Source organism: Copadichromis virginalis, linkage group LG17 (assembly GCF_057382275.1).
Source record: "Copadichromis virginalis isolate Kocher_CV1m ecotype Utaka linkage group LG17, C_Virginalis_male_GT1.1, whole genome shotgun sequence".
NCBI lineage: Eukaryota > Metazoa > Chordata > Actinopteri > Cichliformes > Cichlidae > Copadichromis > Copadichromis virginalis.
In genome coordinates, this window is record NC_140634.1 from 5,018,843 (window position 1) to 5,032,305 (window position 13,463).

The 13,463-nt window shown below is 38.5% G+C and overlaps 2 protein-coding genes across 2 annotated transcripts; one reads left to right on the plus strand and one right to left on the minus strand.

Annotated features, from left to right (window-relative positions):
- Positions 1–783: 783 nt before the first annotated feature.
- med21 (mediator complex subunit 21) lies at positions 784–7,958 on the minus strand. Its single transcript, XM_085436483.1, has 4 exons — positions 7,874–7,958; positions 6,457–6,571; positions 3,637–3,737; positions 784–1,945 (listed from the first exon to the last, which is right to left on the minus strand). The coding sequence occupies exons 1-4, from the start codon at positions 7,955–7,957 to the stop codon at positions 1,766–1,768; spliced, it is 480 nt and encodes a 159-aa protein (XP_085292609.1). The 5' UTR covers position 7,958; the 3' UTR covers positions 784–1,765.
- A 230-nt stretch (positions 7,959–8,188) lies between these two features.
- On the plus strand, positions 8,189–13,421 carry fgfr1op2 (FGFR1 oncogene partner 2). The gene is made up of 6 exons (XM_085436482.1): positions 8,189–8,248; positions 10,772–10,908; positions 11,085–11,202; positions 11,327–11,469; positions 11,552–11,665; positions 12,940–13,421. The coding sequence occupies exons 1-6, from the start codon at positions 8,224–8,226 to the stop codon at positions 13,075–13,077; spliced, it is 675 nt and encodes a 224-aa protein (XP_085292608.1). The 5' UTR covers positions 8,189–8,223; the 3' UTR covers positions 13,078–13,421.
- Positions 13,422–13,463: the final 42 nt, after the last annotated feature.

Below are 13,463 nucleotides of genomic sequence, written 5' to 3' on the forward strand. Positions count from 1 at the left end.
CCACACGGATATTTTATTGGACAACGTTTATCTAGTGGCAATAAACCAGATAGAACGTAATAAAGTATGATAAGATAAAAGTTACACAGTCCACATTTATAGCACTTTCTATTAAGGCACAATCTGAGACTTTTGCCATAGCAGTTTGAGATGATAACAGCTTGTCTGCCTACAAACCCTTTAAAAAGTGCTCATTGTTTAAACTAGAAACCGAAATAAATGTGTCCGCATTCCAACATTGTTACAGTAGAGCCCTTCAAAAAGGAACGGACTTGTTTCCTTAATAATCCCATCAGTGGTGCTTAGAAATGTCTTCATCCTATCTGGACTCTTTCATTTCCTTGTAGATTGTCCTATAGACCTTTGGGATAAACAAAGAACATTAAAGGGAGAAGCTACACTAATCACATGTGAATGAAAACGCAGATAACAAAATTTGAGCACAGACAAAGTTTTGTTGACCAAACCAGGGCAGGTGAAGATTTGCTGTCATAAATCTCCTCGTTCGGGCGGGTTAAGTGCTTTTACTGTTAGGACCATGATGTCAACATGCAGACAGGCGGGTGGGTCCCGCTAACACGTCTGGGTGTGGTGGCCAGCAGACAAGGCTGTTTTTATATTTCTCACATCAATGGGGCCCACTGAGCTGTGACACAGCACCTATATTTAGATTTGGGCTATAAAGTCTCTGGCCTGCAGCCTGGGTTTCACAAAGTTCAGTCTGAAATGGATTCAGCCAATATGAAAGCATTTGTTTTGCAAAAATCAAGATTGCACTGCATGACTTGTGAAAATATTTTAGTTGCAAATGTGACAAAGGTGATTTTTGCTCTTTAGGTTTTTTTTAAATATGATGTATCAGACTAACTAGGAGTTAGAACAGAACACACGCATATACATAACTTTCTGTAATGTGAAATTTTCATGCCTTTTACTGAAACGTTTCAAACCGTCGATAGAACCAGATTATGGAGTTGTTTTTTCCCCTCCTTTAAAATTTTTTTTCCTTTCACTATTGTTTTTGTCAAAACACATTATGAAATATACAAGAGCCACAGCTTAGTTCCTCAAAGCTGTGTCCATCAGAATTTCCTTTAAAGGTCACATGAACTGAAATGTGGTCATTCTTTAATTGTAATTGTTTCCTGGTAAAGGCTCGCAGTACGTCATGTCAGTTTCTGCTAGTGTATCAGTTCCAATGAAAAAAATGAAACTGATGCAATGCCACAAACAAACTCCAACAATTAACATCACCCACATGGTTCGTGTACAAAACGCTTGTGGTAACAGTTTGCAAATTATATAAAAAAGGAATATTATTAACACTTATGTGGCTGTCCACGGTTTATTTAAAAAAGAAAATACCTCAGAGAGATGAGCTATCAATATCTACAAAATCTGACATAAATATATAACATATAGTGTACATAAATCACATAACACCTGTCAGATTGGTCTCCTCAGGCCCACAAAAGTTGTTTTTGTTTTTTTAAAATAAAAATTTAAGGAAAAAAAAGATCCGTGTGCATGTAAAGACACCATCCTTCATCCTTCTTTAGCTGAGCTGCAGAAAACAAACAAAAAACATAAAGATGACCTCATCCACACAGAACCGCTTCAGCATCTACATGTTCACACATTTGACATGTGAACACACACCATGTTTGGCAGTTTCAACGATGGCCTATTGTGGCTGAAGGCAAAGAAAATAAAAATAGCTGAAAAGACTGAAAATTGTCCAGAATCATATTATGCATTCCTCGGGTCAGGATTCAGCCGGTGATGGCTGGCTGGGTGCCCCGTTGCGGGTGCGGAGCTGAGATTGGGCAATGTCAGCCAGTGCACTCTGGATCTTCTCCAGGAGCATATCGCCGCGGTAAACCACCTCTTCTAGCCGAGCTGCTGCCTCATGGTTCTCCTCCTCCAGCTGCCGCAGACTGGCCGCCTGATGAGAGGTCACAGTCAGTCAGATTTAATGAAAACAGCTTTGGTGTTTTTATTTTCCCTTTTGTGGAGCGTCAAATAACTGATAACAACTGAGTGAAGGTTTCCTTTAATTGTGTATAACTTGGGAGCATCAGATCTCACAATAACTGACTGAATAATAAAAGAATTCCCACCTGGTACACCCAATATCCCCACACAACGCAGGTGGTGTGTGTGAGCAACTTTTAAATAGTTGATGAGAACCACTTTGTACAAGTTCTGTTTCACGGTTCAAAAGCTGCCATCAGACTGTGACGAGATTCCATGCATGATTCGCAATGTGTGCAGAAAGTCTCCTGAGACGTGGTCTTACAGCTGATCATTTCTAACAGCTTTGTATGACAGATGTCTTTTTACTTTATATCTAAAACCAGTTGCGTGTATTGTCGGCCCTCAGAGAGCTACAGGGAAACTAGAACTTCTGGGCTGTGCAAGTCTCATTCACAAAATTCCACTGACATCTGACAGCACTAATATCTAAAAAAAATGCTGCCCTGTGGTCCGCATGAAGATAGAAGTATCCTTGCACAAAGAACCAACACCACTGATTATACAATATTGCTCGGCTGTTTTTCAGAAAGACTGACGACTACTGCTCCGACTTATAAAAAGCTAGAAATGACATGAGCTGCCTGTAAGGATGGCTTACTTTCTTATAACATTACCTAGAGATAAATATCATACTTGTTTGAGAAAGAGCAGCACCTACTCGGCTCAGAAAAGGCATTTGGAGCTTGTAATGACATTAAGCATGATTGGTCCATGCAGATTAAAAGCAATGAAAGTTTGTTTTTTGTTTCTTAAATACCTAATTTTCCAGCAATATATACAATTATTAGTCACGTCATCAGCAAAAATGTGCATACTGCCAAGATCCATGAATCTTTTAGAGAAATCATTTAACAACAATGCTGGTGATTTTCCTTTGGCTCAGACTAAAACTTCCTCTATGCAGGGAAACTCCCCCCTTCCCTGTGTACTCAGAGTCTAAGTTTCCCAAACATTACCAATTTGGCAGTTTTAACTGGTTTAAGTGAGCTTTACCATTTACTTAATGGATGTTCCTCAAAATAATCTCGTTATCGGAACACTCCAGCCGTGGTGTTTATCGTTCCTCTCTTGAGTGAAGGCCATAAAATATTAAAAGAGATGTTTTTGCTTTTTTGTCTACTGATAAAAGTCTCTGGAAACAGATCAAAAAGTTAGCAAGTTTTCCAAGTACCACTAATGTCATTCAAAGATATTTGTGTTACAAATGCTCACTGGCAGTACTGTGTATTGCACTCAAATATGCTTGCTGGGAAACATCCTATTCTCAATTTTCTGTTCTTTAATCTATTCTAGTCTAATCTAATAGCAGAAAGCAGTGCACAGGAAAGTGACACTTGATGCCATGTATCTTTCTATTTACGGGAGAGAGATCAACACAAGAATGACTGTTGTTGTCTTTAACATATTTCACTATAGACTATAAACAGTTTGCTTACACACAAAACACACTTCCCTCTGCTGACTGATAGCTAGACATACTAACAGTGCTCCTCTACTTGAATTAGTTTTTTTTTTTTATGTCCGGGAAAATAGAATTAATACATTGAAATACATATATACACATGTGAAATAGTCGGTGATACTTATGAATGTGCTGACCTGCAGAGCTGCTGTGGACTCCTCACTGGGCAGCGAGTCTATGAGTACATCCACATCTTTGGCTGTTCGGGCTATAAGGGCTGCAAACAGCTGGGCATACTCTAAACAGAGATCACGAGAAACAAAACACAGGTGAATGATCCTGCATATCATTAAAAAATAAATAAATAAATAAATAAAAAATATATATATATATATATATATATATATATATATATATATATATATATAATAACAGAACACAAACACACACTCTACGTGCTGTTGAACCACAGAAAGTACCCCCTCCCCCCCCTTTTTTATAAGAGAAAAATCATTATATACCATAATATTCAGAGTGAAAAGATAAAATGTCACTAAATATTGAGTAAAATGTAAAGTGGTGAAACTAAATCATTTGAGTTGTAGAGAGACACTCATCATGAATGATATGTAGGTGTAGTGATGGAGACCCGGTGTTGTATGATCAGGGGGGAGTACTGTACAAAGCACCAATGTGGACATTTTCATTCCTGTTTCAGACAAATTTTTTCAAGCTAACAAGCTGTTCCACATTATGTAAGCCAGTCTGTATTGCATTTATGTCAGTTTGCATAAGATTTTGTCCGTGTAGCCTAGGGCTGCCATGATTAGTCGACTAGTCATGATTACGTCGACTATCAAAATCGTCGACAACTAATTTAATAGTCGCGCGTCGTTTGAAGCTTTGTAAGATCCCAAAAGACGCGGGAATAAGTAGTAGCATTTAAGAGTGTAATAACAGACAAACAGAAGATGGCAGCACTGCATGTACAAGGATGCCAGCTGCCGTTAAACCCCGAAGAAGAAGAAGTAGTGTCCGGTATCGTAGCCGAGTCCAAATTCAGGAACTGCATCCTACTGTGCCCCCATTTGTAGGCCGATTACGTTACAGTGATACGACGAAGACTGTCCGAATTCGAAGACTCCGACAAATGCGGCCGACAAATGCGCCCTTCATTTCCCCAGATTTGAAGGATGGGTCAGGTGTATACTTCGTGGCCCAACCTATCCCAGAATTCATAGCGCGGCCCTGCTCAGCTTCCAACAATGGCAACAGCTAGTTAGTGTTAATATTACTCTTATTATTTTTTCTGGGTCACAAAATAAACATTTAACATATTTTCAGGCGAGACTGTAACTGTATCAACCTCAAATATCTGCTCAGTTTATCAAGACACCACATATTTTTAAAAGCGCTCCAACGTTTTCAGAGACGTCTGTTACCCACCAGCTCGATAGCTAGCCAGGGTTCAAGGCTCACTAGAGCCGGTGAGAACACCGGACTCCCAGCAAATCGTTTTCAAATCCACCGCCGTCTTTCGCTACTCAGGTTAAACACGATATACAAGTCACTTAGAGAACTTAAAAATGTTATTGTTTGGCTTTTTTCAGTGTTTTATTTGTTCCTGAGTAAATCGGTTTGGCTGCAATTAAAGTTATAGTTTTTACACAGCTGAATAAACGTCAAGAAGATAACTGATTATCAGAAGTGTGAGATGCTCGAGAATATACTCCGGTGTCCTGTTATATTTTAGATAGCAAGGAGCAGACGGCTGAGTTTATTAAACTTCACCAAAACAATCTGCAAATTTCATTAAAATGTAATAAACTATCATCTTGTCTTTATTTTTAGTTAGCACATACCTTACACATTTAAAGCTGTAAGCTAATGATAGTTATATGACAGCAGATGCTGCTGGTGCAATAAGCTGTAAGGTTTACGTCCAAAGGATGCATGATCTGATTAGTCAACTAATCGCAAAAATAATCGGTGACTAGTCGACTATCAAAATAATCGTTTGTGGCAGCCCTAGTGTAGCCTGATGAATCTGGGTATGCAACCTCTACAGACATGCTTGTGTGCAGTGCACCAAGAGATCAACAGCACATGTAGCACTGGCTGACAGTGATAATACTGGAAACTAATTTGCTGACGAGTTCACTTTAACAGGAAAGGGAGTAACAGAGGAGTTCACCACAAAGAGGAAACAGTGGCAAAAAATAATCAACAATTAAAAAAAGCAGCATGAGAAACACAGACAGTGGATACGTAGACAATTTTCAATACCGTGTTTCATTTCACTGCAAAGAAGTTATTTTTATATTATGACATATCTTTTCTGTATCAGGGTCGAAGTTGAAGGAGAAACTGAACAAATGCAAACAAGTCTAGCTCACAGACTGTTCCGCATAATTGTTATACTGCCCTCTGGTGACAGCACACAGCTATAACATGTACCAACACACAGCTATATACTGGGCTGGAAATCACCAGAGACCCTTTGATACCACATTTTTACAATATATTACTGTCATTTTCAACATTATATGATATGTTAAATATTGCAATAACATATACTACAATTTATGTCCTAAAAGTTGAACTTTATCAGTATCTGTTTTATCCAATGAGATAAAGTAATCTCACTGCAAAATGAGATTGTCAAGCATCCCCCATCACTGTTATTAAAACCTGCCACAAATGTTACTATAAAATAAGAGTCATTCTGACTGATATCAGTCTGAGGTTCAATAGGTCAAGTTGGCAATTACATGCAATCTGTTTCTGATTGCATGGGCAACAAACACATGTTGTCCATAGGGAAGTTGCACAGTGACCTCTGGTGGAGAAGCTATGCAACGTCATTGATGAGTTTTTCTCTCATCTCCTCTTGAATTTTTATTTTTTTATATTTAGTAGCTTTTAAAAAGCAGATATCAATAGAGAGACAAATAACTAATATCAACTGATATAAAAACTATGGTTAAAATTAATGTCATAGTAAAAAACACACAAACCTTCTGTTGGGTTTGCTGGCTGATCCTTGTTGATAGCTGTCTGGATGTTACTGAAAGATGCAGGAGGTGCACACTGTTGCAGGACGCCGATAGCATTACAAAACTGATCCGCAAGCTGGACACACAAAACAAAACCAGTAATAGGTTACGCTGTCGTTTAAACAAGACAATAGCTGCTGATGAGAACATAAACTTCAGGCAAAAGAAATTTAAAGAGGTTTCTTTTACCAGTTTTATCAAGGTATGTTTTTTTTTTTTTAAATTATAAAATATAATATATAGTTTACCAGTGCCAACCATAAGGAGGCCAGAATCCAATTTTACCCACTGTGAAAATGTGAAGGCGTGCTTAAGTTTTGGACTTTTAAATGTATTTTCATAAGTTTTACAGCTTCTCCTGAAGATAAAACGTCCCCCAAATAATTAAATGAGAGAAAGTTCATTTTTTAAACCATCTACTATAGAAATCTATGCTTTTTACAATGGGGTCACATTACAAAATATATTATTACAGGACAGTCTACACAACAAGCCAAAAGAACGTTTTCTGTTATTTTTGCACATTTATTTCCTACAATTTAAGCCCAACGAGTCACACTGACAAATTTTTCTTTATTGTGCAGAAAAACTAAGAAGGACTGTTAAAACCAACATCTTTTTCTTATATTACAATGTCTCAGGGATTAAATGTATAGTTAAAGTTCTGACTGAGAGTGACAGAAAGGGGAGTGTCACTGATCGGCCCAAAGTGTGTTGTATGTAGGCCACCTAGTAAAAGGATGTTTGACATCCCTGGTCTAGAACCACCCTTAAATTATTATTATTATTTTGTTTGTTTGTTTGTTTTGGAAAATGGCAAATAGTTGCAGCGGGAGTTGAAAATAGTTGAAACGGGAGAAAATACGTGGAAATACAGTATGTAAGGCAAAAACAGATTTTGCAGTATTCTAGCAAGCTGGTACAACATGAAGGATCAAAATCTGACCTACTTTTCTCCATTCGTAATTCCTATAAGTTCAACATCTGTTCAAGACCACTGAAAAAAAATAAGCAAATTTGGTCCCTTGCAAGCCAAATATAAAGAAATTACCTTTGCACAGTATTGTAGTAACACTGTTTTCTTTCCAAATATATTTATTTTGTATCATTTTGTTCAATGAAGCTACTCAAAACGACGTTTTAACACTGTAACACTTCATTGTTTAAAATAACTTAGCTGGTTTGGTCGTTTAGTAACACAGGCCTTTAGCTATAATTGCTATAATGGTTAGCTACCCCGTGTTGTTGACACGTTACTAAACTATTAGGGCCACTGGTTTGCGTTAGCTACCAACTCTAAACGACATAACGATGCATTTTATATTTTTAACACCTCCTTCTACCAAAGAATGTTTAAAATATTCAACATTTGCCTTACCGAATTGACTGCGTCTTGAAGTTGTGTTAGCCGGTCCGCCATATTGTCTGTTTCTGACGTAACTGTCGCGAGAACATAAAACATCTCGCGGTATATTCGGTATTTTGGGAACCTTGGTTGTCATAGGTTGGGTTACTTACTTTTATCATCTCACAACTGGGTTCACAGCAAACTTGAAACGCGTTAAAATCGATATTTTCATATCAGCAGAGATTATCTTCTATTTTAACGAGGAACGGATCTTTATTAGAGCCTGTTTGTGGGTGCTTTATGAGGACTAATGTTAGCCTTTAGCTAATATTAGCTGCCAAACATCAACAGGAAGTAGCAGCGGGGTTAACGCAATTCCAATGTCTTGTACTGTGGCTTCCCCAGGTATGATCATTTTTGTTTCTTTAATTCATTATCTAAATTGAATGGCAACACTGATTTGTTATACGCACCCGTTTATAATGCGAGCATGTAAGTGGATTTGCATGAAAGCTTAACTCTGATTAGTAAGTTGGCTAATAAGTGAGCCGAGCTTGTGTATGTATGTATGTGTTGTTAAAATATGTTTTACGTTGTCAGCTAACTGAATTTGGAAAACTGAGATACTAATCCCCTTCACGTTTTATATAGCTGAGACGAATATGCTTCCAAAGTAATCATGTAAAGTGAATCTGACACCTAAAACACGTAAGGGGAGGTCGAGGAGGAGAAAGCCTAGATTCAATGTCAATGAATGATTTTTAGCTGGTATTTCGAAGTCAGAGCTGACGCTTCAGTTGAGGTTACTTCTTGGTTTACAGATATTTTTAAAATTGTATAATACCAATATCGCGGTGTTGTTGTTTGAACAAATAAAACAGAACTAGATCAAGCATTTCTGATTTAAGTCGTGTTTAAAAAAATATTAAAGTGATCATCATATAAAAAAAGACTACTTTTATAGAAAATGACTGATGTAACCTATTGCTGCTTAACAGCAGCAATACAGGGAGTGCAGAATTATTAGGCAAATGAGTATTTTGTCCACATCATCCTCTTCATGCATGTTGTCTTACTCCAAGCTGTATAGGCTCGAAAGCCTACTACCAATTAAGCATATTAGGTGATGTGCATCTCTGTAATGAGAAGGGATGTGGTCTAATGACATCAACACCCTATATCAGGTGTGCATAATTAATAGGCAATGTCCTTTCCTTTGGCAAAACGGGTCAAAAGAAGGACTTGACAGGCTCAGAAAAGTCAAAAATAGTGAGATATCTTGCAGAGGGATGCAGCAGTCTCAAAATTGCAAAGCTTCTGAAGCGTGATCATGAAACAATCAAGCGTTTCATTCAAAATAGTCAACAGGGTCGCAAGAAGCGTGTGGAAAAACCAAGGCGCAAAATAACTGCCCATGAACTGAGAAAAGTCAAGCGTGCAGCTGCCAAGATGCCACTTGCCACCAGTTTGGCCATATTTCAGAGCTGCAACATCACTGGAGTGCCCAAAAGCACAAGGTGTGCAATACTCAGAGACATGGCCAAGGTAAGAAAGGCTGAAAGACGACCACCACTGAACAAGACACACAAGCTGAAACGTCAAGACTGGGCCAAGAAATATCTCAAGACTGGTTTTTCTAAGGTTTTATGGACTGATGAAATGAGAGTGAGTCTTGATGGGCCAGATGGATGGGCCCGTGGCTGGATTGGTAAAGGGCAGAGAGCTCCAGTCCGACTCAGACGCCAGCAAGGTGGAGGTGGAGTACTGGTTTGGGCTGGTATCATCAAAGATGAGCTTGTGGGGCCTTTTCGGGTTGAGGATGGAGTCAAGCTCAACTCCCAGTCCTACTGCCAGTTTCTGGAAGACACCTTCTTCAAGCAGTGGTACAGGAAGAAGTCTGCATCCTTCAAGAAAAACATGATGTTCATGCAGGACAATGCTCCATCACACGCGTCCAAGTACTCCACAGCGTGGCTGGCAAGAAAGGGTATAAAAGAAGAAAAACTAATGACATGGCCTCCTTGTTCACCTGATCTGAACCCCATTGAGAACCTGTGGTCCATCATCAAATGTGAGATTTACAAGGAGGGAAAACAGTACACCTCTCTGAACAGTGTCTGGGAGGCTGTGGTTGCTGCTGCACGCAATGTTGATGGTGAACAGATCAAAACACTGACAGAATCCATGGATGGCAGGCTTTTTAGTGTCCTTGCAAAGAAAGGTGGCTATATTGGTCGCTGATTTGTTTTTGTTTTGTTTTTGAATGTCAGAAATGTATATTTGTGAATGTGGAGATGTTATATTGGTTTCACTGGTAAAAATAAATAATTGAAATGGGTATATATTTGCTTTTTGTTAAGTTGCCTAATAATTATGCACAGTAATAGTCACCTGCACACACAGATATCCCCCTAAAATAGCTAAAACTAAAAACAAACTAAAAACGACTTCCAAAAACATTCAGCTTTGATATTAATGAGTTTTTTGGGTTCATTGAGAACATGGTTGTTGTTCTATAATAAAATTATTCCTCAAAAATACAACTTGCCTAATAATTCTGCACTCCCTGTAGCTTGCAAAAAGCTACTGCATCATGGTATATACATAGGTTTTTATAGGACTGTTCAGAGTTCCCAGAAAACTTTCACTTGACTGCAGCTGCTGTATCTACAGATTATAGACCAAAGTTTTTCCCCATTGTCTAACTAAGATACAAAGTCAGCCTACCTTTAAATAAAGAAGCTATTTTAATAAGATATAATTCAATAGTGTCATTCATCACTATAATGAATAGCTTGCTAATGGATAATTGCTTTAACCAAATGTAATACTTAAGGGAAGAAAAGAAGGATTGACAAGGTGGATGACTACTATGTTTGCAAGCAACCGTGTCCTAGCTCCTCTTAAGAATCACTTGTATTTCCTCAGGCATGAACTGTACCTTAGAGAAGGTCCTGGCAGATGCCAAATCATTAGTGGAAAGGCTTCGCAACCATGACAACGCTGCTGAGATGTTAATCGAACAGACGACACATCTCAACAAGCGAGTAGAGGCCATGAAACAGGTAGGGTGTCACATGAACTTGGGGAAATGTGAGGCCTAAAGCATTTGATGTAGAATCCGTGAAGTTTCATTTGAAAAGCTGGAATAACATTTTTTTAAAAAGTATTTCTAATTGTTATGATCTATCATTTTATATTTCAGACTGAAGGTTTGTGTGCTTGTTCTTTTTATTGATAGTACCAGGAAGAGATAGACGCCCTGAATGAGGTTGCACGTCATCGGCCTCGTTCCAGTCTAGTCCTGGGAATCCAGCAGGAAAACCGGCAAATTAGGGAGCTCCAGCAGGAAAACAAAGGTAGGCAGTTTCCTTCAATGTCAACTCTCAGTCAGTGCATTTTTAGTTTCGCTTTGATTTGCGGAATATAAAGCTAGAATTTGATCCTTCCTGCAAATCAAACTTGTGTTCATACTTCATGTAGAGCTGCGTACATCATTGGAAGAACACCAGTCTGCCTTAGAGCTCATCATGACCAAATACAGGGAGCAGGTGTTCAGACTTCTCATGGCCAGTAAGAGAGACGACCCCGCCATCGTTACCCAGCTGAAGGAGCAGCATACTACGGTCAGTGTCTGGTGCAAGTACTTTTAATGTATTATTCTGCAATTTTTTACTTTTCTTGTGCATTAAAAAAAAATCATTGCAGGAAATGCAAGCACACATAGACAAGATCAACGAAATGGCCTCCGTGATGAGGAAAGCCATAGAGGTGGATGAGGAGCGAATATGTGAAGATGAGGAGAGGATTAAACAGCTAGAGGTAAAAGCCGAGCAGCATTACTTCAGTTGTTCCAAAGCTTTGAGACCAGGGGAAGGTACAAAAAATCCACAGAAGTTACAAATCCACCCAAAAAAATGTCTGTTCATGTGACACAGAGGATCACAAGTGTCAAAGAAATTGACACTTGACACAAATGCCAATAAAAGTCATCAGTAGAAACTTAAATGATCAAGCCTCTGAGGGGTGGAATCAAAACTGGATCACAAGTCATAGTTAAAAAATGTTCATGTGCTCTGTTATTTATTCATTTATTTATTTAAACAGTATATTTAGTGTGAGTTTGGAGTTTAAAAATGAACTAAAGCTTCATGTTGAGTTGAGATGTCAAAGCAGATCTTAACAGGGCATTTAAATTAAAAATGAGCCTTTTTATTTACATTTCCTCCTAGCTTTGTTTTTGTCCCTTTGACCTACTTTGTTATTTAGACATCCTGCCTCTCTATTTTCAAGGTTCTTTATTTGTCACATGCATAGTTATACAAGTATAACACACAGTGAAATGTAGCCTGACACGCTCCTCGACATGTGCAAAAAAAATTGGGGGGGGGGGGGGTTAGAGAGAGATATCTCTCTCTATCTATCTATCTATCTATCTATCTATCGATCGAAATTATCCATAAATCCCATAAAAGTTAGATTTATGTTACTATTTAGCTAACTAGCATTGCTATGTGCTTTTAGCTTTTGACAGTAAGAACCATTTGTAGTGTTTCCACATGTTAACCACCAGATGTCAACAGTGAGCTTTTAAACTCTTAAAACATCATAAACCCATATTTTATTCACAGTAGTGGAAAAAGTAGCATTTTAAGAAAAACAGTAGCTCATTTTGAACTTAATACTAGCAATAAAAAAATAAAAAAAGTTGGGATGGGGTCAACAAAAAGCTGGAAAAATGGAGGAACATTTTAGGTTAACTGGCATAAAGATTAATACTCAACATGATTGGGTATAAAAAGGCCTTTTAAAGAGGCAGAGTTTCTCAGAAGTAAAGATGTGCTGAGGTTCATCAATCTGCAAAAAATAAAAGGCATCTGCAACTTGTGGAACAATTTCAGAATAACATTTGTCAACATATAATTCTGAAGACTTTGAATATCTAATTATCTGCAGCTTAATATCTTCAAAAGATTCTGAGAATCTGGAGAGATCTCTGTGCTCAATAAAATTTGGGTTTATGGGATTTGCAAATCATTCTGTTTTTGTTTGCATTAAACACAGCACTAAGCACAGCAGATCTCTGTGTATTTCAGTTGGAGAACAATGGACTCCGAGAGCTGCTGGGAATCAGTCGGGAAGCTTTTCTGGTTCTGAAGAGAGACGACCAATCAGACAGCACGTCGCTGTCGCCACTGCTCACCAGTGCCGACGTGAGCTTACGAAAAAGTTAGAGCCCAGGGCAGCCCACCAAACCCGCCCACCTACTGCTGCCGCTGTAGGGTACAGAGTCTACAGCCTGTTACCACGTGACCACTTCAGATGATGAGTCTCCTGGTGCATTTAGAACATCGCTGCTCCAGACCTGCATCCCTGTCTGATGATTCGGGCAACAAGCAGCGAGCCAACCACCTCCCTTTATTCTTTTTCTTGTTTCTTGGTACTGCTGTAACGTTTTGTTCATTTTGGCAGCATGCACAAGCCCGCAGTGCCTGCAACATTTTAAGGTGTAAATGAGTAAATGAAGGGCTTGAGTTCAAATAAATCTATAAGCAAGAAAATTTGTCTGTAGAGTTTGTGTCACCTTCCAAATGTCACACGTTTCTTGTTCTGTTTTGGT